The sequence below is a fragment of the Trachurus trachurus genome (assembly GCF_905171665.1).
Source record: "Trachurus trachurus genome assembly, chromosome: 12".
NCBI classification, from domain to species: domain Eukaryota; kingdom Metazoa; phylum Chordata; class Actinopteri; order Carangiformes; family Carangidae; genus Trachurus; species Trachurus trachurus.
The window spans coordinates 12611334-12634759 of NC_139908.1; the positions used below are offsets into that span (position 1 = coordinate 12611334).

The following is a 23426-nucleotide window of genomic DNA, read 5'->3' on the forward strand; positions in this document are numbered from 1 at the left end:
ACACAAACACACACACACACACACACACACACACCCGCACAGACAAAGACATACAGAGAGCGCAGTGCCCACATCGACTGAGTGGCCCATGTACATTTTTCAATTAGAGCAGACAGAATGCTTTAATTCACTCTCTGAAATGAAAAATAAAAAAAGCAGTGGAGCCAAACTCTATTTGATATCATGATCAGGGTAGGTGAATCAAAAGAACGTCTCATGACATGCGGCAGAGATTACCCATGATAAAAATCACAATGTTGTCTTGTGTTGTAAAAATGTATCATAAAAGATGGTTTGTTCAGGCGCACAGCATTACATACACATTTATTTTGAGTGCATATACCCCCCGCCCCCCTTCCAACAGACCCCCACCCACCCACACACACACACACACTACGCTGTGACCTATGAATCTCCTAGTCAGCAACAGACTAAGCCAGCACACATGTGCTCAAATAACATGTCACCTTGGATAACCTCATCACACTGGTAAAATACTGAACCCCCACCCCCCTCACCTTCCCCAACCCCTTGGCCTACGTAAACGAACCTTGTTTATCTCCATCGCAAGTCAGAAGTGAAGAAAACAACATGGAAACAGACAGCAGCCTCACACGGCAGAGAAATTCCACTGTGTTTTCATGGGTATTCATATGTATAGCTTGTGGGTGGGTCAGTTGAGGATGAGTAAATTATGATTGCTAAGAGATGTGGGAGTTCTACAAAATGAACACGTGCAGAGGTACAAGAAAGGAGTGATACTGTGCAAAGATACTAGAGTTAGTTATTGTTCTTTTTTTGGATCGAATAACACTGATCACTTTTTTTTTTACTAGTTTTTATTCAGTGTCTGTTGGGTTATTTGGAATTGATAACAGGGTTATATGTTGTAACATGGGTTTAGAAGTGTCCTCTATGAATAAACATTATTATAGGCAATTAAGCAAAAAATTATTTGACATTTTAGAAAAGTTTTTTTTTTTTTGCATTCTGATTCTGATTTGCATGCTGATAATTAGCTGAGTTGAGAAACACGGGGGAACAGCGAACTTGTTTCTGTTGAAGGGTTGAAAAAAATCCACCTGTGAGCTCACTCATTAAAGCATAATATCCCATTTGATTAATCCATGCAAAAAAACAGTGTAATAATTGTCAAGTCCTAGCAGTTTTATCGGGTTTATGTGGGTGAGGTGATTTCCTAGTTCTAACATGAAGTTGCCAGACATTTAGCATTGTATGAAGCAATGAAGCAAGATTTAACGTGTTAATTTCTGAGCTATGGGTGTTTTTTTTAACCTTTGAACATGGCTATGCTAGTTATTTCCCTCTGTTTCCTGTCTTTATGCTAAACCAAGCAAAACTGCAACAGTGATATGAGATATAAGAGTGGTAATTCAACTGGATTTCCAAAAAGAGCTATGCTAGTTTCCCCCCTGTTTCCTGTATTTTTGCTAAGCTACGCTTACTCGCTGATAGCTCTATCTTTATAATGACCGGAGAGGTATGAGAGCGGTGTTGACATTTTTATCTATCTCTCAGTAAGACAGTGAATGATTCCCCAAGACTTAAAAAAAAAAAAAAAACAGTTGTCGCAGTCAGAATAAACATGGAACAAAATTCTATTAAAGGAACCTAATTAATTAAATTAATTAATCAAATTCTTTTTTTGTAATAAAATATATTAGAAACCAGTAAATGTTTCGTCCAAGTGTGTTTAAATCTGCTCCAACAGTCCTAATGAAAGCATCAGGTAGCTAATGCTATGATTTAGCAGTAATTGCTAACGCATGTTAGCTGCAGAAATGGGAGTGAGGAGGGATGGGATGGGGTAGAGGAGGGGGGGGGGGCTTATGTAGTGAAAACGACCCGCCTCAGATTCCTGTCTTTTTCCACTGGCCCCTACCAGCATTCTGCCAGGCTGTGAGGACATGAGGAGCACATACAGGACAAGTCATTGCCACAGAGAAGGGGTCAGCCTATTGCCCCCCCCCCCCCCCCCCCCAACTTATTACCCTCTGTAGTAATTAGCAAGCTTTGTTTACTGGCAGGAGTCTTGAGAGAGGCTTGAAGTTTGGAGCAATTTAATTATGTACAGCACACGGCAAAAGAGCATGGAAAATTGAGGTGGGCTGCAAGGATAAATGCCATCCACAGTGCTCTCTCTCTCCCTGTGTGTGTGTGTCTGTGTGTGTGCGTATCTGCATGATTCTGCGGGGTTTATTTATGTGTTTGTGTGTGTAAGTGTCTGTATGTTTGTGCGTGTCTGTGTGCGTCATCCCCCCCTCCCCGAATTATAGGTTTGACTTTCACAGTAAGTCTAATGTCCCCCTCAAAATCTAAATCTGGGAAAATTGTTCTAAACCTATTCAGGCTACTGTCTTCACTTACAATGAAGCTCTCTGCAAAGACATGGGGGCTTACAAAGTTGATTTAAGCAAGAGATATTTAGGTGCATGCCTGTGACCTTATGATTATAAGCCCTGACATACTGTGGATTAAATATACAGGGGGAGTTCAAACAAGGTTCCCAGAACTGGAAATCAAGTGCCAGATAATACTGAGAATGATTATACGAGTATGAACAACTTTGAGATATTTTCAGCTTTTCTGACTTGCTGGTCATGCATGTTACATTAACAAGTGAAAAGAGCTCTCCATAAGGCCACATAACCTTCATGAATTTTTAATATGCTGATGGCACAAATGCCGTCAAATGAAGCAAAACAGCTTTGACTATGTAGTATCATTAAGTGCAAAATCTAATTTTCCATCCTGTTTGAGAATGCGATCTCATGACTATATCAGAAACACATCCCCGTCATACTTCTCAGCAGTCTGTAATTCTCTGCTATGGCTACGTGCTCCTATTCAGGCTGAAAATACTTGGAACAATCAAATGTGCACATGCTCCCCCCTTTCTTTTTCTTTCTTTTTTTTCTCTCTCTACCCAGGCACAAATGCACAGACATGTACAATCACACACTCACACATGCACGCACACACACAGGCACAACATTCATGCCATGTGATCTTGCTAGGCATTATGCCAACGGCCAAACATGTCACTTACCAGAAATCTCTGAGACAGAGCGAGAGAGTGAGACAGAGAGGGAGAGAGAGAGAAAGAGTGAGAGTGAGAGAGAGTGAGATTCTGCACATTTGTCAGTTTGTGAGAGCTCCTTGTCAAGTGTAAGTACAGTGCATACACTGGGAACATGAAATGTAGCTGCTACGGTTATCTGCAATGTACTGTGCTGTGGGGGCAGTCAATTCTGAGAAAAAAAGGGACACGTGATCTCTGAGATCTAATGTGGAATTGTTCTGAGGAACATGCCATGTTTACTGTTCATTGTCTAAATTCTTGGAAGGCTTCCTGAAAAGCACGTAGCGAGCCAAAGCAGTCCAAATCAGTTACATTTCAAGATTCCTAATGGCTTTTGCTGATCCTCTCCCTCTCTCATTTGCTCCCTCATTATTTGCTGTATTTGGTCCGTGCATGTGTGTGCGTTTGTGCATCAACTGTACTTCACGGTATCAGCGACTCAGACCCACTGCTACATCATCTGTCTTTCTGTGTACTTCAAAACCACTGAGGGACTAAGAAATTGTTTCTTTTCTTTTTTTTCTTTTTTTTTTTGCAAAAGTAAACACATACTTCCACACATAGGCTACAATATGCACTATCTCATCCTCCAATCCGTTTTCCTCGAATGAAACCCGAAGTAGGAGGTACTGACGAAAGCTAGCGGTGAATTCCAAGAAAGAAATTGTGCCACATTGTATATTAAATGTGTAGCAAAATTGAGGAACTGCCCAACCCTGTTTTGTGGCTTTGGCAATCACCTTTTTACGCCTTAAATCTGCTCACTCATGTAGCTTTATGCCACGACAGAGAGAGGAACATGAACAATCATCTTGAATTTAGGCCAAACACATACCAAATAGTTGTATTATGGGAAATGCCAGGCTACCAGGTAAACTACTGTACATTAGTTAGCAGACAACCCAGTGGAGCGTTGGCCAGTTGGATGTAATTTAGTTTATCTAAGTAAATTTATCATTCAGCAGTGCTTCCAAATTCACTCATTTGGCAGTCTATCTGATTTGATGTGACTCCCAACTTAATTTTGGCTTTGATGAGGAAATATGTGGACATGGCAAGGTCAACGGGCGTCCAATGTTGTTGACTATTCATCAGCGTTTCACGAGTTGAGAATTTATAACCCTATAAAAACCCGTACATGGAGCTGAGAGGAGATTCTTCCTCGGCTTGTAACTGAGTGATGTTTTGTGTCTTTTAAACTGTTTGGCTGGCGTGCGACTCTTGTATTGACAGACTTATAAAAGTTTGGGCTTTTCCGCCACAAAAAGACAATTAAGCTATCTTAACTTTTCTATCAGTCCCCCGGCATTGGGGTGGAATTAAACACGGCAATGTTGGCCAAAGACAAGCAATCTAATATAGACCTGGAGATAGTTAAGTTGTAATTTGCAGACAGATTTTAATTGTTACCACTTAAAGGAAGAAAAAAAACAGTTTGAACACCTACACAGTCAATTATTGTTTGCTGGAGCACCAACCAATTTGTCCAGAAAATTTGAACAAGCGTCAATGAAAATATAATGCTGAAATGTTTTAACACCTGGGGATGCTGTGTGATTTCTTTCTCGGTATCTGTGCCAGATCTCTCTGGGTTAACATTCAGCAGAGAGACGTTTCTTTACAGTAATCCTTAACTGTTTCAGCGTCAGTTCCATGAACAGCAACCAACAAGCCTGAACACACCAGTGGCAGCATGTTTTTTTTTTAATCCATCAGGGTTTAACTAGAACTGGCTCAGCGCTACGTAGAAAATACAAGACCAATGCATGAGAGCATGATGTATGACTGGTGCCCTGTATCGCATACCATCAGCAATGACTCATCCACTGTCTCAGGAAAGGAAAATCATACACACATAAACACACTCCCCACACAAGTATACACGCATACAGAGAAAAGTGCACCAAGCAGCATGAGGGCACGCACACACACACACAACCACACACAAACAGCAAATGAAGCTGCACTAGGGACAAATGCATTCTCCCGGTTTTAAATGTCGTTTTTAGGATCAATAGATGTGTTTTAATGAAGCAGGGGAGTACAAAATAAAAAAGGAATCTTCGGGTGAGATGATTTTTAATATCAGTAGCATGCCGTTTTAACCTTCCCCCGAGTCTGTCATGGTGAAATACAGTTAGGATTAAGACTGATGCTTGTCCTCAAATAAAGAAAAAAGACAGTGGAAATCACCTTGAGGCGTTTTTTTTTTCTTTTCCTCCAACTGCTGATGCTGATGTACCTCTGATGATAAATACTGCCTTATCAAAAGCTGGAAAGAAATTTCACACCTGTTGTAATATGACTAGGGGTGTGTCGATATATACAGTATATCCATAATGACGATAACCGTGATATTTACAAAAAAGGATACAGATATCGCATGATAAGCATGTACAACCGTACTATGATGATAGATTTTAAGCCTTGTGGAACTTTTGATTATCAATTATTTCTTCAGACTCTTTCAACCTCCGTGTGCTGGTATTTATTTGCCAAAAAAAGCAACGAAACACAGGATAAACAACGTTAAAGATGGGGCTGGTTGGCAGCATTATTATTATAACTGTTTGTTTTTGTCCAAATGATCGTGATAATGTTGTTATTGTGAGTTCTTTGGGCCACAATGATCAGTTTACTTTGCAGTGTGTCCCTGTGTTGAGGCAACCTCGGCTCCTGTTCATTTTTGGGTCAAGCAGCAGATGAGACAAGACCTTCATTGAGGCACAAGTCTCACAGTTCTACTCTTCACCCTTTTCTGTCAGGATCTGCATCAGCTATATTTCAAACAGCGTTTGCCGTTCTCTCTCCTTGACACTCCCCGCTCACAGACAGCCCCCGGGCCCCCTTGTGGAATGCTGTATAGTGTGAGGCCTATGGAAGGAAGGGCATCCCAGGACACACAGCGAGAGCACGCACGCACACACATGCTTACACAGTCGCACACTCAACGCGCAAGAATACGCACACATATGCTAACACACTCGCAAAAAACACGCACAGACGCACACACACAGACAAATACAGCTGTTGAGAGCCATCACAACCCTTTGGCAGACGTCCAAGTCAAAGACGAGTGGTGTTGGAAGGCCTCCGTTTAGAAAGACAAAAAAATAAAAGCTCCACATTTTCCATGTATGTTGTGTTTAACACTGTAGATAGAAACTTGGCAGCACAAACACACATTACCCTGAAATGATTTCCCAGTATTGGGAGGAGGCTGATCATAAAATGTCATGCTGTCTTGGCGTTGCATAAGGTAAGTGCACCTATGGAGACATACTGATAACACCCCCTAATTATCACTCATGATATTTCAATGAAAGAGGAGCAGAAACAGATGGGCTCTAAAACACTCAAACACCCTGAAGTGGAATTCATTACGGTAAAATTGTGAGGAACATGTTTTGAAACAAGCTGTGAACTTCACACCACACTACTTAAATGATGCATATGAGTCTATAAAACAGGCTTTAAGGTGGAGTGACACCTGTCAGGGGAGACCAGACCAGGGTAACTTGTCACACTGTTGAAAGTTACACTCTTGGTCTGGGTCTGTTACCACACAATGCAGATAAGACGCAGCCCATAACGAACCTGCAACTTTTTTTTTTTGCTTTCTCGTTCACAGTCATTTTGAGATCAAACGTGTGACGCTCGACCGTGGAGCACAGAAAGACAATGAAAACGAGGGCAGGGTGACAGAGAAAGACAGAAAGAGAGAGAGAGAGAGTGTGTGTGTGTGTGTGTGTGTGTATGCGAGAGGGAAGGAGTGACAGGAAATGAAGAAAATTGCCACATGCTACATGTGGGCCAGCCACATAATGCACCCATGTACACACAAGTGAAGGAGAAGGAGAGGGGAGGGGTTGGAGGGTGTGTGTGTGTGTGTGTGTGTGAGTTACTGTATGTATAGTCAGATGTGCTCCTGCCGGGTTCAGGCAAGGTAAACACTGCTTCAACTGATACAACAGCAGCCAAGTGTAAAGGGTGTGAAGGAAACTTGTTTTTCAACTTTTTTCAAATATTAATCTTAATTTTGCAATCACTAACAAAAAAAAATCCACATATTGAATTTCAGAAACAGTCACTGGTGCATTTTAGATTACAATCCTCACAGAACAAAGATGATTATATATGTTTCAGACAGCTTAGTGCTACATCTCATGAGATTTTAAAACACACAGACACACACAGACAAGATGCAACAGTGCTGACAATATCAATGCACATTAGATCATATAAGACTACCACAAAAAACAATCCCCCAGCAGCCTCTTCAACTACCCCTCGTGGCAATCGTGCAACATATAGCAATACAATGGATGCATTATGGGTGGAGATTTTTTGTTTTGACTTCATCGTGACGCAAGACCGATAATATCATGCCACTTTCTCCACTCATGGCTACAGTTGAAACTCATGACAATACTATTTCCTGTGGGGTTTTTTTCTTCTTAAGTGCTGCCTAACGTTACTGTAGAACTAGATTTTTTTTGTTTCGGGGGAGGGTTTAAAGAAAAAAAAGAAAAAAAAACTACAAATATCTTATGTCTGATTGAATTCTTTCAGTGGCGTGCTCTGCGGGATTTGGTCATGCTCCGCGTTGGAGGAAAGAGAAGAAAAAAAACGCACATTTCGCGATATTACTTCATGAAAGTTTTAAGAGTGTACGGTGGAGCTGTTAGTTGAGGAGAATAAAGTCCGCTGGTGTGTTGTCAGCATTAGTGCGGCTGCATAGTGTGCCTTTAAAGAGGGAGAAGCAGAGGAGGGGAGTAATGCATGGTGAAAAACCTATGCGTCATACAAATCAGACACTGCAAACATCAAGCCAAGACAGAGGAGGTGGAGGAGGAGGGGGGGTGGAGGTGGAGGTGGTGGTGCTGGTGTTGTTGGAGGAGGTGGGGAGACAGAGAGAAGGGGGTGAGGGTGGGGGGGGGGGGATACGTATATTTACCCGATATGTCGCTAATCCATAAACTGCGGCTTGTCAGCTGGCGCAGATGTGGCAGGCTTCTCTGTCTTCGGATCACCTATAAAGTTTTGCGGGGTGTTTTGGAAATAGCCTATAAAAAAATAAAAGAGGAAAAAAAGAAAAAAGAAAGAAAAGCAGGCCCCGGCTTCTCCCCTTCTCTCTTTCCCTCTCTCTCTCTTTCTCTCTCCGTCCGTTGGCTTCTCTCTACCACTCCAGTCCTATCTTGGTCGCTCGTCCCCCATCTCTCTCTCTCTCTCTCTCTCTATCCCACTCTCTCTTTCTCTCTCTGCCCGCTTCTGTCCCTTTACAGGAAGTGAACGCCGCTCACATGAACAGTATACGGACTGCAAGGCAGCCTGACATCATGCACTGTTCGGTATAGACTTCTTTTTAAAGACACAGACATTTCGCAGGGGGACCCGGCAGGTTACTGTAGGTGCACTGTCCTACTGTTAGTCTCCGCGGCAAATGGACTGTCAACAGTGTGTGGTCACACCGTGCGCCTTTACGGACACATGAACTCGGTGCACTCTGCGGGCTTAAAGGTATAGAGCTACTCCTGTGCGGGCAGCCATAAGAACTCAACCCGGCGGACGAATTAACCCCCTGCAACCAACTGTGCACGGCGTACGACTCCGATGTGTGCACGTTGGAGCTGATTTTTTGTTGTTGGTGCAACAAAAAAAACGGACATGCGCGTCTCGCCGTGCGCCCCCCCTCCACCACTAAAGAAAATGTACATGTGTGGTTACCTCACGTGTCCTTATGTGATGACAGCTCAGGCTACATGATGCGCATGTGTGCTGTTCTGCTAAATTATAAGCGCCAACTGCTGGCGGCGTGACCTCAAGTCAACTTTTACTTTATACTGCAGACATGCAATATCACTGCAGGGCTTGCAAACTTCAGATTTTTCTGCAAACTCACTCCATAAAACGTCACGCAATATGATAGATAGATAGATAGATAGATAGATAGATAGATAGATAGATAGATAGATCCTAAAATTTATACATCCAGGTGCAACATAAAAAAAAATCAAACAAACAAAAAACAACACCCAACAACCATCCATAAAATAAACTGACTAAAAATTGATTAAAGTGCATTAATGTATATTGAAAAAAGTGTTACCTGTAGGAAACAAAGTGACATTACAGTGCTGGATGGATTTGCACTATACTCAAGTGTCTGTTTCCTATTGTCAAACTGAGAGGTGTTGAACAGCAGGCCTACAGTCTAATGGCCAGAGGGGCGAAAATAGTTTTTTCCTCTGCCTTACCTTTACCTTATGATTAAACCTGATAATGCGTAATGGTTTAAGTTTTGCCTGATTTTAAAGAAAATACACTGCTGTGTGAAGTTTTAATTAAAGGTCTCTATCACTTTTTACCTTTAAAACAAAGTTAATCCTGTCAAAGTGAGTTGTTCAAGCAAAGTGGTAAAAGTATGTCTTGCTTTCTCAGATTTTTCGCTTAATTAGCCTATCCGTTACAGGCCCAAAGAATTAAAAGAAAAAGAAAAACACTTAATGTTTAAAAAGTAAAAAGCAAAATGCGAGAGAACTGACATGGAGAAGAAACAGTGTAGGCTACCCTTTCCAAACCTAACTCCTTAATCATCTGTGACTCCTCAAATTCAACCTCCCAGCATTAATGAGCCAGTGAATTGCTTTTGTAAGCTGTCCATCACACATAATTATCTAATTATCTGTTTTACAAGTCAAATCTTAGTTCGGACAAGCGACTAGCAACAAAGTGGATGTGGTTAAAGTCATACTGCAAATACTGTATTATTTTTAGTGTTTTTGTCACCGAGAACTTACCAACTATCCATACATCCTGTACATTTGCTCTATAGGCCTACTGTTTATTATTCTAACATCTGACATGGCTGTTTATCTCTTCCCTCCTTACTTACTGTTCCTTCTGTCTTCTCAGCATGTGAAAATATAATGTACTGTATATGCCACAGTTTTCATTTAGGAATCAATCCTTACTTGTACCATGAAAAGACTTAACTGGAGTCCTGTGATATGTCTATATGGGCTTTCATTGGGCTGACGGTTTAATGGCATACAGTATTCTTATTGTGCCTGCTATTTTAAAAAAGTGTATGGTAGCACTGTAATACTCCTGTAGGGACTATCATGTGTCTGCGGTATTCAAAAGTGAGCTGATAATGATCTTATTGTACTTACACACATGCCAATAGTGCAGATAGACCCTCATTTATGTTTGTTACGAAATTAAAGATTTTTTCACTGCGGCTCAATGGTGGACTAAACCAAGCTGTAACTGTAGCCTAATAAAATGATATTTGATCTTGTTAAATTCTATACACTGTCATCTAGTATGATGGAGTAGACCAAACCTCATTCTCAGCGGTCTGGCATGTAGTACATACTTGAATTTAATGCACTGATTAGTATCGCTGTATATCCTTTAGTTGTTTTAGTGTCACTTTTGACACAACTTACAGTAAGGTCACCATGTACAGAAGAAGTGACAATGTTGATGAATGATCGGGACAAAAAAAGAAGAATAGAAATCTTGCAAGTCATTCAGACTAAGCAAACAACTTCAGTTTCTGAAGTAAAAAAAAAAAAAAAAAAAAGAGAAATGAGAATGAGTAGGCAATGACTTAATCACGTAGCTCACCTACAGTACAGCTCTATGCCAAACACCACAAGACAACTCATGTTCTCTAGTTCTCCTCTGGCGTAACTGGGCTGTCAGATCAGCCTGGGCTCAGAGTACGAGGCATATGATGTGTTGATCCTCAGAACAAAAGCTTATTGTTGCTCCCTGATTATCCATTTACAGCCTGAGGCCATACCAGTCTCAAGCATGTCTCAGTCAGGCCACCAGCCACTGTGTCGAAAGTTCATATCTAAAGATGGCCTTCTGGTAGTTTCCAGTCTTTTACTTTGCATTCCTTTGCTGGTGAAAGACAAACATTGAAATATAAGCTCATGCTCACACACAGCGCACAAGATCACTTCAGACATTTTATATATTTATACCAGATTAAGTATTAAACTGCTCCAACCTGTTGTGTCCTCATTAGTTCATGTAAGCATACTGTTACGCTATGTGAAAATGAGGCTATATAAGGTGATTGGGACACAGCCATGTCCATTGTTATGCTTGGCAGAAACAGTGGGATCTAGATGTGGTCGGTGTTTGTGTGCCGGGGGAAGCTAAACAGAGAAGTCTGTCAGATCAGCTCTGAAACCATGTGAAGAGCGACTGATGGAACACTTGACCCAAAGCCGTTCTCAATTTGAACTGTCACACACTCTTATGACACAGCTCGAGGCATGCCATCATGGGTGTTAGACAACACAGTAAACACATTCAACTTGACCGTGCAGTTCAAAAGCACAAGAAACAATCTCATCAACAGAAAATTTATTAAATAACTTTACAAAAAAAGTTGATGTTTTGTCACTTGTACACTTCCCTTTCCCCACCCCGATCTGCCACACACATTCCACAAAACAACGTTTATACACACCGCTGATGACGACTTCACTTGTTTTGGTCATATTTACATGATACTGTGTCTACGCACAACATCATCATAACATAACATCCACCTAGGAGTCATTGCAGACTTTTGCTCTTAGGGGGCCTGACCTAGTGTTGTTTTGTTTTGGCACATGACTGCCTTGCATCACACAGCCATGATGCACATCAATCATGTTCAGTCGCTTTTTCTCGTGCAATATTGATTCTGACATTCACACTTTTTGTTATAGTAAACAAAATGATTTTCTTGTCAACATGCCCTGAAAACTGTTTACAAATGGCATGAAAATACAGTAGAAATGTAGTACAATAGAAATGTCATACATCGGATTCTTATTGGATTCTATCATTTCTGACACTAAACCAATAAGGTTTTTTATGAGTTGATGTCAAAGGGGTCAGTTTGACTATAGCTGGGTGATACAGAGCAGTCGTACAGGACATGATAAAGGTGTCCCCATTGAACCACACGACGCTGAAGTTACAGTGTGAAGCATCCACAATCGTACACTACATTTCCCGCGTTGCACACACATGGGCGGGCTACATGTCCACAAACACCATAAAGCACCAGCCGAGCCCCCCCACCAGAAACATGGTGATTTGCATGCTGTAGATGATCAGGTCATTGACCACCCCAAAGTCCAGGCGGCGGTGCCCTAACAAAAGCAGAATGACGGACAGCTTGTACTGCAGCCTCAGGAGCACGCGCACGCTGACGTACTGCAGGAAGAAGAGAGCGGAGAGCGCCACCCAGAGCAGAGAGGTCAGCAAACTGCAGCCGAAGTACAGGAGGAACCGCAGGAAGCTGTACATGCAGCGCGAGCGCAGGTAGAGGTCAAAGTTATTGTACTTGGTGCGCACTAGCTTGGACGCGTGTGTCGACCCGCAGGCCGAGTGCATGCAGGTGGTGTGGGGGCCATGGAAGCTGCGCACCCGCCGTGGGATGGGGATCACAGGCATGGGTGGGCTACTGGAGCCCAGCACAGTGCACAGGAGTCCCAGATGCCGGTGGAGTCCTCTGTGAGAGCAGCTTCTGGGAGGCAGTTAGCTTCATTTGGTTGTGCAGCTATGACTGGCTCTCATAGGAGCACAGGGATGAGATGTGGCAGCTGGTTTTGTGCAGTCAAGCAAGGTTCTCCCTCCCTCAATGGCAACAAGGTTCTGTGGAGAAATCACATGCTTATTGTCTGGTTTCCATCACATATTGTCATATCACAGCAATGCAAACCTAAGAAGACTAAGAAACACAGGCCTGTGCATACTTCTATCTTCAGCAGTTGAAAACAACAGACACATTCCAAGTGATGGGTTTATGGCTAGATACAAAGCATAAAAGCTACTGTTTATATTTATATGACTTGATCATAGCTAGCAAACAGCCTGTAACGCAAAAACATGATCTTGATCGTCCACATTCAGATCAGGAAACAAGTGATCGTGCAGAACCAATGGTGATCTTACATGCAACACTACGACGCCTTCCTCCTCTATAAAAAAAGACGACTGGTGTTGGATGCTCAGACGGCTGGTGCATTGTATCACATTATAAACACTTGGCTGGAACATAAACACACGGGATTTTGTTTTCCTTGTTTTGATTTTTTTCTCTTTCCTCCCCCTCGCGATGAGCTGGTTTATGCCAGCGGAGACGAGCCAGCGACGGCCGAGCCGGTGCTGATACGTCCTGTCGCAAAATATACGAGTCACCCTGCAGTGACGACAGCTGCCGCGTTAAAGGGGAAGTGCTACTCCAGCAGAGGATGCTCGCTACGGATTCCTGCTTAAAATAAACTCCATTTAGTGCATAAATTCTATTGAGTCGCTAGAATTGCATAGCAGTGCCTTTCATAACCACACAGTCAGCAAACATTACGAGGTAGTTTTTCCTTGCACTGTAGCCTAGCACTACTGTATGTGTGTGCGCAATGCATTGGACAACAAAATGAGTGATTTCCTGCGCAGTTTGACAAATTGTCAGAGGAATGTAGGATAATGACACAGCCACTTACACAATTACATGCTGTCCGACCTATGTGCCATATGTTAGCATAGAAAGAGAGAGAGCATTAAAAAGATATTAGTGATAGCTTTGATGTAATTATAAATATGAGGCAATGTTTATCACACTATTGTAGCCTACTTGTTGTGATTGTGAATCCCTGATCATGTGGTTTTCAAACTTTAAATACCTGTATATCACTGTTAAAAATGACTACTAGTATAGGGGCCACATCTGTTTATTTGTCTGTCTTATGGTTTATGCCAGGTCTCCATGGATGACAGTGCAGGGTTGCAGTGTAGCATAATCAAATCATGACTTGTGCATATAAGGGCTGTGCAGTTAATAACAATGTAATCAAAATTGCAATATCAGCAGGTGCTGCATGGCTGCAATTTTGATAAAGGTACTGTAAAATGTGTCTCAAACATTATTGTGTATTGTTTGCACAATGAGTGTTTTGTTGCTACAGAGACTCTCTGGCCACCTAACCATCATTGCAAGGCGTAAATAAAGGGACATGTAGAAAACCCAACAAAAATCTGAATCATCAATTTTATATTTTTTGAAGTAAAAATGAAGCAAAAATATTCCTGTTCATGAGTTCATGAGTCTTACTGAACAATCACAATCACATTACTGCAACTGCAATATCTGCCCATATAATCACAGGATGTATTTTGCATATTGTGCAGTCTTAGTTTATGTAAATAAGTGATGTCACATTTTCCCACTGAGGTCCCACCCACTAAAACTTACTGAGAAGAACTCGGTTCACATGAAACATACAGGAATCACTGATGTGATACAACCTCTCTGTTCACAGTAAAATGCTAACTGGAAAAACAGGATTTCACTGCTTTTCATCGGTTTCTAACATAACATGACCAACCTGCAGCATGTCATCTATATTTAAGAGGGTTGGGTAACTTCCTCCTGCAATTGCCACAAACACAGGTCTATATTTATACCTGCCTAGGTAAGGGAGAGCCTTCAACTTGTGACCTGTCTGCACTGTTACTTGCAGCAGTTTTGTACAAAGATGCTGCAAAGGTCATGTGTGTATTTGTATTCATGCGTCTGTAAGCCTCGCAAGGTTGCACAGTGTGTCCACATGCACGTCCTCAGAAGTGTGTGTGTGTGTGTGTGGGGGGGCACATAAATGTGTTCTAGCCTCCTGCTCAGTATATCAAGTAACCTTCATTGGGCAGATTAATGGTTTGGCTGAATGATTACATCTCAGCTATCTGTCAGCAAGCCAGATGGCAGCAGGTGGCCATAAATCATAATAAATACTAGCCTTTTTTTTTTTAAGAAGAAAAAAAAAAGGCGTTTATTACAGTTGTTAATAGTGTGCTGGATCGCTTTGCTACAAATTTAAAGGTGTAATATGCAAAATTAGAAAAACAAACCTTATAATATTTAATCAAACATACATAAAACTGTCAGCTGGGCTAAATATATTAATCCATGTACTTTGCTTTCACATTATGATTGAGTTTAGTAATGAAATCCATAGCATAATAATTTGAGTGGCAGCCAAAATCTGAAGTCAGCAGACTAAAATGGCTATATTTTTGTATTGTCCACAAGAGAGCGCTCACTGTTACTGTCTTCAAAGTGCTTTTCATTATTAGTGTTTAGTGAGTTGTAGTTTAGTCCACACTCCACAACTCAACTCACAGCTCTCAATACCCTGAAAAAGTGTCATAAGTTCGCTCTAAAGTACACTTACCAGTCGATTCTGATGGTCTTGAAATTGCCTGGTATCATTCAATGGAGGTACCATACAGACCTGGGATGACTTCTGTTGCAGGAGATGCCTTTATATTGAATTCTGGCTCACAAAATCTATTTTCATTCAAAACAAAATGTCAGCAATGCAAGTGAACTCAGTGGACATCAAATCTGATAAGCATTGTCCACCAGAAGGCGGGCATTCAGTGTGTTATTATACATTAATATTGTGTTTGCTCTTTATCGAAATTGCCTCTTTTTCTGATTTATTTTCTTCAATGCTGTAGGGTCATGCCAGTGCATGTGTTGAATTCACGGGAAGAGCTGCTTTCAGCGCTCTCTTTCATCATCACTCGCTCATGCAGTTCTGAATCTTCTGTATTAACTTGACTTTGCCGTATGAGTGCCAGACTGTTCAACACAACAACACAAAACCTCTAACCTTGCCATGCCTTTGTAAGAAACTGATGTTTTCTATTTTCAACATCACTGGAGAAACCAGATCATGACATTTGTTGTAGGAAGCCTATAATTAACATTACAGTTACTAATTATCACTGAAGAGAAGTCTCAACCCCCCCTGTATATTAAGAAAATAAACCTCTGTGTTATTACATCCAATGATATATGCAAATTAAGGTTTTGCATATGAGACTGACATTATAACTAGGCTTAGACTTGACATTAATATGCAAATTAAGGTTTTGTATATGAGACTGACATTATAACTAGGCTTGCTGCCAAAACCAACTATTATCAATGTAACGAGATACACCTATGGAAATATTGTTCTGAGCAAGTCACACCCCCTCTTTGAGTGTTGTAATCCTAGTTTCTGTGTTGTTTTGATTTCTGGTCCAGCAGCACAAGCATGTTAGTGCCTGTGAATACCACTTGAAGGCCATCACGTTCATAAAGACAGGGGCCACACACAGCTTAGATAGTGTTTTCCTCCACCAATGAAACCACCATTAGAATAATAATAATAATTAAAAAAAAAAGGTGTAAAGGAAAAAGATAAAACCCAACGAACAGGTGGACTGGCCATGGTGTGTGGATGAAGTTTGTTTGCCCATCAGTATGTGCTCCACTACCCCTAATCACCTACAGAGGGCAGGTTGAATCATGGGAGGGGAACACAACCTGACACGGTGACAGACTCGGGCACAACACCTGCGCGAATCCCTGTTGGTTGGCAGGTGGACGTAAAACAAACACACAAAAAAAGTTTTAAAGATTGTTACCGGCTCCTCTCGTGTCTTTACCGGTTCCGTCGTGTTGAGTGCGGTCGGTCCAAGCCAAGTCCAAGGCTGAATTTCCCCCTCAGTCCGACCGTGTTGGAGGCAATTAGGCTAGGTTACTGGTTTAGCTTCACCGAGATGGAGGAACTCTTCAGCTGCACCAGCTTCACTCGGAGCAGACTTTTCTTCTCCTTGACGTGTAAGTAACTTTATGGATGCATAATGGTATATGTGTTTCTTTTTAGCGTTTGGTTTGAAAAGGCTTGATAATACTGGCTAACTTACAGATATTTTGAATGTTTGGCTAATGTTGCTATCGTTTAGCTAGCACAGCTGTGGAGCATAACGCGGCTATGCTAGCGCGGGCTAGTAGGTGTGGCTAGTTGTTATCTCGCTGTTGTGTGTACAGGAAACACGGGGCAAATTAATTTATAAGTGTTTCTTGTAGTTTTGTGTCACCTGGCTGGAAGGTTGTGGTGGAATGGAGGCCGGAAGTGTAGACAATGACGCATTTGTTTTTACGACCTACAGCACCATCTACTGGTAGCATAGATACAGCAGCGTTTCGCAACCAGGGTAGTCGGATCCCTCGTGGTGGGTTAGCTACTGCGAGGAGTAGTAGGCCTACTTAAAACGATAAAATATAATTTTATTGAGTGACCTTTACAGACATTTATCATTTTACTAAAGTAGTGACCAAAGCCATCATTAAAGCAGAAGTAAGCGATCCGGTCGTTTTGGCTAACTTCGTTAGTTAGCAGCCCCCGCCCTTGTCATGGATCTATTGGTCCTCGTCCCTACGTCACCACATTCACGCGCATCCATTGGCTGCACACACAGCCCTTCATGCCGTTCTCTCTCCTCATTGGATAAAGGTTGTAGGATACAAGGAAGTATACAAGAAGTTTTCTCCTCGGCTTACAGCGGAGCGGAGTGACTGACAGACCCGTGTTTCGGACCAAACACTATAAGTGATTGCCGTCCGAAGATATAACTATTTAAGACTTATATTAACACAAATATTCCGCTTACTTCTGCTTTAATATAATATCTAAACTGCAGAAGCTCAGCTCATTGGCATTTTTCCCAATCCCATGTTTTAATGGGAAATCGGTCATATTTTGATAAGAAGCCGCATTTTGATGGCTTTGATGACTCACTATTTGCTGTGTTGTTTGTGATGATGCAATTAAAAAGGCTATTTCTATTTCTGTCACATTGGTTTGGGACTTTTTTTTGCCCACCCCACTTAACGCCTGAATAGTGGTGGGGGGCAAGGGGGGCTATATGCAGGGCCCAGGGGGCCCAGTGCTCTGGAAAGGTTGAAAACCAGTAGTCTACAGAGCCATTAATATAATTGCTATTACTCTGCACCAAACAATAGGCCTACTACTTTAAAATGAATTCTTCCTGGCCATGTGGACCACGTAAGTTTTTTAAAAGAATGGATTTTGAGGCTAAAGTTAGTGCTGGAAAGTAAACACCAACTTGAAATACCTCAAAGTTAGAAACTGTTGGAACTGGATTTTAAACTTAAACAATGTACTCCCTTGTGCAGTAAATCACTGGGATATCACACCCATTTTGTCAGAAACGTGTTCCAGACTCTTCCATTCAACTTGAGGAGCTTCTCTATCGTTGCTCTGAATTGGATTTTTGGAACCAGGAGCTTCTGCACAGGTTCCTATATACAGTACGTCCTGTCCCAGTGGGGTTGATTCAGTTTATAGCGAGAAACTTTCCTGTCTATCTCACTCCCTTGGGAGGTGTACTTGTAATAGGTTGCACCATTTTCTAGTTTGAAGATTAATAGTGGTCATTTAGGAAACAGAATGCCTCAAGGGTTATCCTTGCTTGTCAGGAAGTGAAGAAGCAAATCCCTTTCTCAGGTATAAATAATGTTGGCACATCAGCAGAGGGTACATGGAGATCAAGGAAAATGGACAAGATGTCAAAGTGAGAGACCTGATTACTAGATTTCTTTCATCACTCATTCAAATTTAACTCGTACAATACATTTAAGAGGGATTTAATTAGAATATAATTATTATTATTTCTTTTTTTTACAAACTATTCATAACTTTAAAGTCATGCCAAAGCTGACTAGGACTCTCCCTCTACCCTGACTGTTATTCAATGCAGATCAGCTGTTTCCTTTTAATTAGTCTTAATCATAGAGGTCACATGGGTTGACCTATTTCCAAGGCTCACAAATCAGATGGAACAAAGTTTGAGTTTAGCTGCGATGCCAGTGGTGTTTCATAATGGGAGATCTAATCTTCTCACAGAAACACAGGCCTATATACAATAGGATAAGTTTTTCAGATTTGCCTTTTATTAATCTTACAATGTCTAATTGGAATATAGGCTATAGCCACATTTATTCGTTAGTGTTTTTGTTTTTAGAAAACTATCAAGTTTAAAAAACCTTTGGGTGAGACGATCATTGTTTGATTTTGGTCATGGAAAGCCACATAGGAAAGAACAATTTGATTTTTTCACCACTGGAGGGCGCTGTTTATTCAGGTTTCACTGCAGTCGACCAGTGCTTTAACATCCAGTGAGGAGCAGCACACTCAAGGGCATGGCACCAGACTATCTCTCTTCTTCCCTACATAGGCCTCTTTGAACAAAATCCAGCTCCTGCATTATTGCATTATTTGATAAATGGACATATACAGCGCCATAACAGCTGCAAATGGCACGATATGTTGCCAAGTTTAGATGTCGCCTTTCCCCTACATCTGGTTAATAACTGCATCCAAGCTGAGGAAGCTCCTCTGTCTCGTACCATTACTAAGAAAAACGATGTCGGTAAAGTGGAAGCTCGTGATTTAGGCATCCAAGTGCCCTTGTAAAGGATATATACTGGTTCTAATCATGCATTATGGCTTTATTATTGACTCATATTTTTCTCTTCCAAAACATGAAGACCTTTGCAGTATTGCCTCATCCCCATGAAGGTGGAAGTTGGCCATGGAAAGTATTAGTAGTTAGTATAGTCTGATACCAACTTGGTATCAAGTTTCTTTCCAAGTTTCAAAGTAACTGAAGAATGGTACTTTTAAAATGTCACTGCCAAGGCTGTTTCTTCAGTCACTGACAAAGTGCAGAGGGACAAATAGACTCTGTATTTGTAGAGTTGTGGAGTGGCAGTTGCAATCCACAGCTAAAGCTTCACTTCCCACCCCCCCAAAACCTTTGCCAATATGTTGCCATCATGACCCAAAGAGTGTCTCGAGTAAGCAAGATTAAAGGGGCAACATGTCAAAATCCTCTCTGACTCCTTCAAGTACACTTGGGCTAAATCAATTAATTCATTAACTAAGTAGAGGTCACAGCCAATAGTTGAGCTAAGACAAATTAAATCAATTATTCGGGCTAATAAGATGAGGGAGGCTTTAATTAGTGAAAGTTTAATCAGAGCCGTGTTTGCGCTGCGCTGCGTTATAAAGCGGCTCAATGGATCTCCCACAGGAAGATTCATTAGGCCTGTCAGGCAAAACTTTAGCCACATGTATGAAAATGTACGTGCACCCACTTTTATGTTCTTATTTGTTATAATTTCACTTTAGCAATAGGAGCTTCTGCACACTTTTTGTTCCTCAGGCATCCAGTCTGTGCTGTTGCCAGTTTGTTGCTCACTCCTGAGAGTATTTCTGTTGAGGAAGTTATTAATGAACAACTTTTTTTTTATTAAGTTAAATAAATAAAATTAAAAGATGAGAAAAGGGCCTAACACTGATCCACTTCCAAGGCAGTTAGGTGTGCAGAGGATGCCAAGCCTCAGAGAGCAAATTAAGTACCCAATTAAACTAATTAAAATAAAACATGATGCAAGCAGTCGGGTCAGACGGTGGCTTCCAAGTTTCTTTGCTATATAAAGTTGAATTATGAAGGAAATAGCCCCGAGCCCAAAGCCTGTTCAGACACTTTCAGTCCTCTTGAGGTTTTTTTTTCTTTCTTACAGATTCATCATCTCTTTCGCATGTGGTCCTGTTAAGCGCACTGTGTGTGTGTATGTGTGTTTCATAATCCTGTCAGCCATCTGTTGTCATTAAACCTACTTCTGTTCCAGCAAAGGTCCCAAGTATTCATCTGGCCACATGTTACTTTAAACCATTGTATCACAAAGTTTTGCAGATTGTTTTCCACGACCTCCACGGTTCTGAACATTTCAGCCAAACATGTTGAAAAGGCACATTCACGTCTGTCAGAAATGGTTTCTGTATGTCTTTGACAGGAGTACAGATCCTTGAGGTGTAGAATATTATCGTGTTACTGTTTTCCATTATTTTCATTGCAGTAATAATAGGCATAGTGAGTAATTTGCATACAAAGTGCAAATTATTGGATTAAAAAAAAAGAAAAGACAACAGTTCTGATTTAGGGCTGTCTCTGTGTTTCCTTTCCCGGCCCATGTGGCTGGATTGGGCCTGGCTAGTGTTAATCCTTGGCATAAGGGGGCTAGGCTGGATTATTTACTCATGTGGAAACATCTGTATGGGCAGATGAGAGAAGGTTGTGAAGCTTGAACCCAGGAATGGAAAGGGGCTGCTGTTAGAGGTACGATATGATGCTGAAAGTCAGGTCTCTGAAATTAAACAATTTCACTTGTGATTCAACACAAACTCAGGATGTTTTGTCTTTTTAAAAAAAAAACTCATCCATACTTCCAGATTACCAATGCACAGAGCTGTTTAAAAATCTGTATACGTTCCTTGTCTTCTTCTTCATCATGTGCTTGCAGCCCGATCAAGGTTTTGCATATTTTGCATATAAACCCATCTCTATGTGGTGGTGGTGCACGGAGCCATTAATATGCAGGGATGATTTAGAGGGCAGGAGAGACTGGGGAGGGGGATTAGGCCTGTTTCTGCTCTCACTGGGGGGAGTTTGAGAAAAGGAGGAGGTTTACATCAACAAGCCCTGATTTACGTTGGTGAACAGATGGTGGAAAAATTGCTCTGTTTGGAAAAGATGTGCAATTTATTTCAGTTGATATTGTGGAGAGAGAGAGAGAGAGAGAATAGATTGTTGTAAAGAAAGTGGGGGCGGTGAAATGAACTTAGCTCAACCTACAATGAAAAACAGGTGAAGTATAGGCACATGGCATTTTGTTTTTCAGCAAACTTTCAACTCTATCATTACTTTTATGGTTTGTCTTTTACTGTTCTTGGCTTAAACTTGTGCTGTTCTTCAGAACTGAGCTGTGGTAATTTAAAGTAATTTCAGGTCAGGCAAACCCGCTGCTTTCTGTAGCGTGTATTGTTATCGTTTGCCACCAAGACACCACAGACACTCCACTGTGAAGCAAGGACATCAGGACTTGACTTTCTCACTCTGTTTAACTGCATTACTGTATGTGTCTGCGTTTTTTGGTTTGCAGATGAAATGGTGCAAATAAAACTTCATCTCAAACCCCAATGTGTGGTGCACGTTTCCTGTGATGTTACTGTAATTATACTAATATCTGCTTGGTGCTCTGCCCATGTAGGTTGGATGTGATCAGCTTTGATCACAGCTTGACAGAGGTCCAACCAGAGGCTGCAAACTTGTCACCCTCTCCCTAAGTCTACACTTCTGGTCAAAAACACAAAAACATGGCACCTGTGTAGATCATTCAGATCTGAAGATGTCCATGGAGGGGGTAAGTCCTTTTTGTTTTCTGTGGTTTGCAACTGGCATGCTGGTTACTACATTTGACTACCACTTCTGCCTGCGTGTGTTGCGGATGTCGTTCCTTTGACATGCAATCCTCAAGTGCAGCAGAGAGAAGGAGAGAAGAGGGGGTTGACATGGCATGGCTAAGAAGTGACAATGAGCACTTATAATCTTGGTACAGGCCACCTATCTGACATCGGTGTTGGAGCTGTCACCTTCCTCTTCTCATGCTCCTGATGTATACCTCACTGTCAATTAGGGATCCATACACTACCATTACATCAAATAAGTGGAAACATGATATAGTTACCGCATACTGGAAGCAGATCAATACACCCTCTGTCCCCACTGCCATAACCAATCTACACACTCACATACACACACTCGCACACACATGAATTTTACTATATCATTGATTTGTGTAGATCCAGCTTGCAGAAACATATCGATCCACATAACATAGTTTGGACTGAATATGGTGATGCTGCAGTTTTATGATTAATATGAACAAATGAATATATTTTCACAGGAGTCGCAATTTTAGTTGGTCATGTTTCCAAAACTGGTTTAGGCGCCCGGTCCTTTTGTGTTATTACATCATAAAGTGAACTGATCAAAGAAGCGTTGATTTTAACAAGCATGCGGGGAGAGAAAGGTCAATGCTAACAAGAGTCACCCGGTGAAGGGCGTGCCAATACAGGCAGTTAAAACTGCAATGGGTTAGAAACCCATGGTGTGAGATAGGACTGGGAGTCAGTTTGTGTTTGTTTGTGCACACAAATAAGTGGTGCAAGTGAAAGGATAGTGAGCTAAGGCCTAAATCACTAGCCACCATTAGCCTGATTGGCCTGAGAGGTCAGCAGGGGTCAATTGATGGGTCAATCACATTGTCGATTTGATGACCCAGCCACATTGGTTTGGCAAATAGAAGGCTGGACGCCGGACACACTTGCCCCCTCCCTTAGTTTGAGTTATTGTGCACGCCAAGGCTACGTTACATTAACACAGAAAAATCTATCCGATCACTTATGCTGATTTACGTTTGGATTGCACTGCCCCGTCAACCCTCTTGACCAGCTCAAGAGAACATTTTTAATGCGAGAAGATTTATGCTGCAAATTACTTCACAGTAAAATATGAGTGCATGAGATTCGACATCTGAATTGTATGT

At 41.5% G+C, this 23426-nt stretch overlaps 2 protein-coding genes and 1 long non-coding RNA gene across 3 annotated transcripts in view; 1 reads left to right on the forward strand and 2 right to left on the reverse strand.

Annotated features, from left to right (window-relative positions):
- The window catches only part of nacc2 (NACC family member 2), a 30531-nt gene extending 21965 nt beyond the window's left edge, over nt 1-8566 (reverse strand). The window contains exon 1 of the mRNA XM_083983505.1: nt 8061-8566. The gene's annotated coding sequence lies outside the window, so the exon portion shown is untranslated. The remainder of the gene's footprint in view (nt 1-8060) is intronic.
- Nucleotides 8567-11572: 3006 nt separating this feature from the next.
- Nucleotides 11573-13786, reverse strand: tmem250 (transmembrane protein 250). The gene is made up of 2 exons (XM_083984160.1): nt 13076-13786; nt 11573-12775 (listed from the first exon to the last, which is right to left on the reverse strand). Exon 2 carries the CDS (start codon nt 12572-12574, stop codon nt 12155-12157), a length of 420 nt encoding a protein of 139 aa, XP_083840286.1. The 5' UTR covers nt 12575-12775; nt 13076-13786; the 3' UTR covers nt 11573-12154.
- LOC310995195 overlaps nt 12317-23426 on the forward strand; it is a 36805-nt gene continuing 25695 nt past the window's right edge. Inside the window, exons 1-2 of the long non-coding RNA XR_014595818.1 lie at nt 12317-12442; nt 22089-22241. This is a non-coding gene — a long non-coding RNA (uncharacterized lncRNA). The remainder of the gene's footprint in view (nt 12443-22088; nt 22242-23426) is intronic.